This window comes from Buceros rhinoceros, unplaced genomic scaffold, assembly GCF_000710305.1.
Source record: "Buceros rhinoceros silvestris isolate BGI_N320 unplaced genomic scaffold, ASM71030v1 scaffold36760, whole genome shotgun sequence".
In the NCBI taxonomy this organism is placed as follows: domain Eukaryota; kingdom Metazoa; phylum Chordata; class Aves; order Bucerotiformes; family Bucerotidae; genus Buceros; species Buceros rhinoceros.
In genome coordinates, this window is record NW_010390844.1 from 18615 (window position 1) to 20418 (window position 1804).

Below are 1804 nucleotides of genomic sequence, written 5' to 3' on the forward strand. Positions count from 1 at the left end.
GCCGCCGGGGCGTGGGGATGCCTGGGGTCCTGCCAGTGCCATGTTCGGGGCAGTGGAAGGGGCTGCCGGCCGTGGGGTCACACAGCACAGCGCCTTGCACCCAGGCAGGGGAAAATTAGCTGACAGAAGTTCCTGGTGCAGACGAGATTGTAACCCACGTGATGCTGCGGGCATGTAACTGCATCCTTTATGCTAAGAAAGGAACCATTTCCTCCTAAAGACAGAAGAAAAAAAAAAAAAGCCTAACAATTTTTTTTCATGCTATAACCTCCACCAGCTAGGAACTGGCACAGACATTTCCTGGAACTGCTTAATTCACCGTTTGAACCGTCCTCTTCGCCGCCACCAACTGCACCTCTCCCCAGGAGATTTATCATTTTCCCACTTTGCTGGCATGGGCGGAGAGAAACGAACGGGACAGTCTAAAGAACTGCAAATAAAACTATGTGCCTGAGCCAACCTCTGAAATTAAACCTCTCCGCCACCTCCCCAGGGCTCCGATTCCAGCCCCAGGTGAAGTCCTGGGGATGGCTGCTTCCAGAGCTACCCCACTTTGTCAATGCTGGGGAAAATGTTTTGGGTGCACCTCAGCTCTCCTCGGTCCAAGGAGAGTCAAATGCCAGGGATGGGGCAGAGGCTGAAGGGTGGATCCCAGCCCTGCTGCAAAGAAAGAGCTGGAACAAAAAAAAAAAAATCAAGGGGAAGAAAAAACAAAAGAAATTAGAGGCAGGGTGCAAAGCAGAGAGGGGAATTTGGTTGCTCTGGTCATGAGAGCCAGCTCCTCACAAGCACACTTTGTGCTATTTTCCACTGTTGAGAGTGGAAAAAGCTATCTGTGGAAGTGGAAAAAGGGCTCTCAACCTGCTGAGAGCCATCACTCATCGAGGTCCCGCTGCAGAGAGAGGCTCTGGTGGGTCATCACCGCCCCACGCTCACCACTTCTGCAAAAAAAAAAAAAAAAAAAAAAAAGAAAAAAGAAAAAAACAGAGAGAAAAGGAAAAAGAAAACCCCAACATAACACCTTTTTTTCTGTCTCTCTAGAGTTATGGGCTTTACTTACTTCCTCTGAGCAGTGTTCACATTAGTGACACAACTTCACTAATACGCTTCAGAAAAAGCCCCTTGCAGCCCCAAAACAACCTGTCAGCCCGTGCTGAATCAGAGCTCCTGACTGCCGAGGCGCCCGCCTGTCCGGAGCAACAGGCTTTTCAGCAGGGGACGACCACGCAAGAGCTGCTGGAAAACCCTGCAATCCCGGGAATGCAACCAAAACCGGAGCCAGCAGCCAGCTTTACCCTCCACAGATTTTCCCTTAGCCAGGCTAGATTTTTTTTTTTAACAATTAAAATGCCAGTGTTTCAACCCCACACAAAACATGCAAGTTTCCAGTGCTTTAAAATTCCAGATCCCCAGCTGCAAACACCAACCCGCTGCCCAAACCAGAAGAGAGAAGTAAAACCGCACGGATTGACCCCAGAAAGTTACACAGCCCCTTCTAGCACCAGCGCGAGCCCTTCGCTCTCCCCCACCACGTGTTTTGGAAATTGCAGCATCTACCTTGCTTCTTGTCCATGGTTTCCCAGAAATGAAGCCCAGCGCCGGCACGCTTGGCAGAAGAGAGGGATGGGGGCGGAATGGAGGAGGGAGGGGATCAAAAAAATCCCGCGGGATCCAGTGCACGGCACTTCTCGCAAGCACGGGTGGTTCTTTTCAGTGCGAATGCATGGCCCAGAGCGCTCAATGGCTTCACGCAGCTCCGCTCGCCCAGCGTCCCCAGCTCCCGGGGGTCCGTGAGGGCAAGACA

The 1804-nt window shown here is 51.7% G+C and overlaps 1 protein-coding gene across 1 annotated transcript in view; it reads right to left on the reverse strand.

Moving 5' to 3' along the window:
- MAP2K3 (mitogen-activated protein kinase kinase 3) overlaps positions 1–1573 on the reverse strand; it is a 17228-nt gene extending 15655 nt beyond the window's left edge. The window contains exon 1 of the mRNA XM_010139341.1: positions 1558–1573. Within this exon, the coding sequence (XP_010137643.1) occupies positions 1558–1573 (16 nt within the window). The remainder of the gene's footprint in view (positions 1–1557) is intronic.
- Positions 1574–1804: the final 231 nt, after the last annotated feature.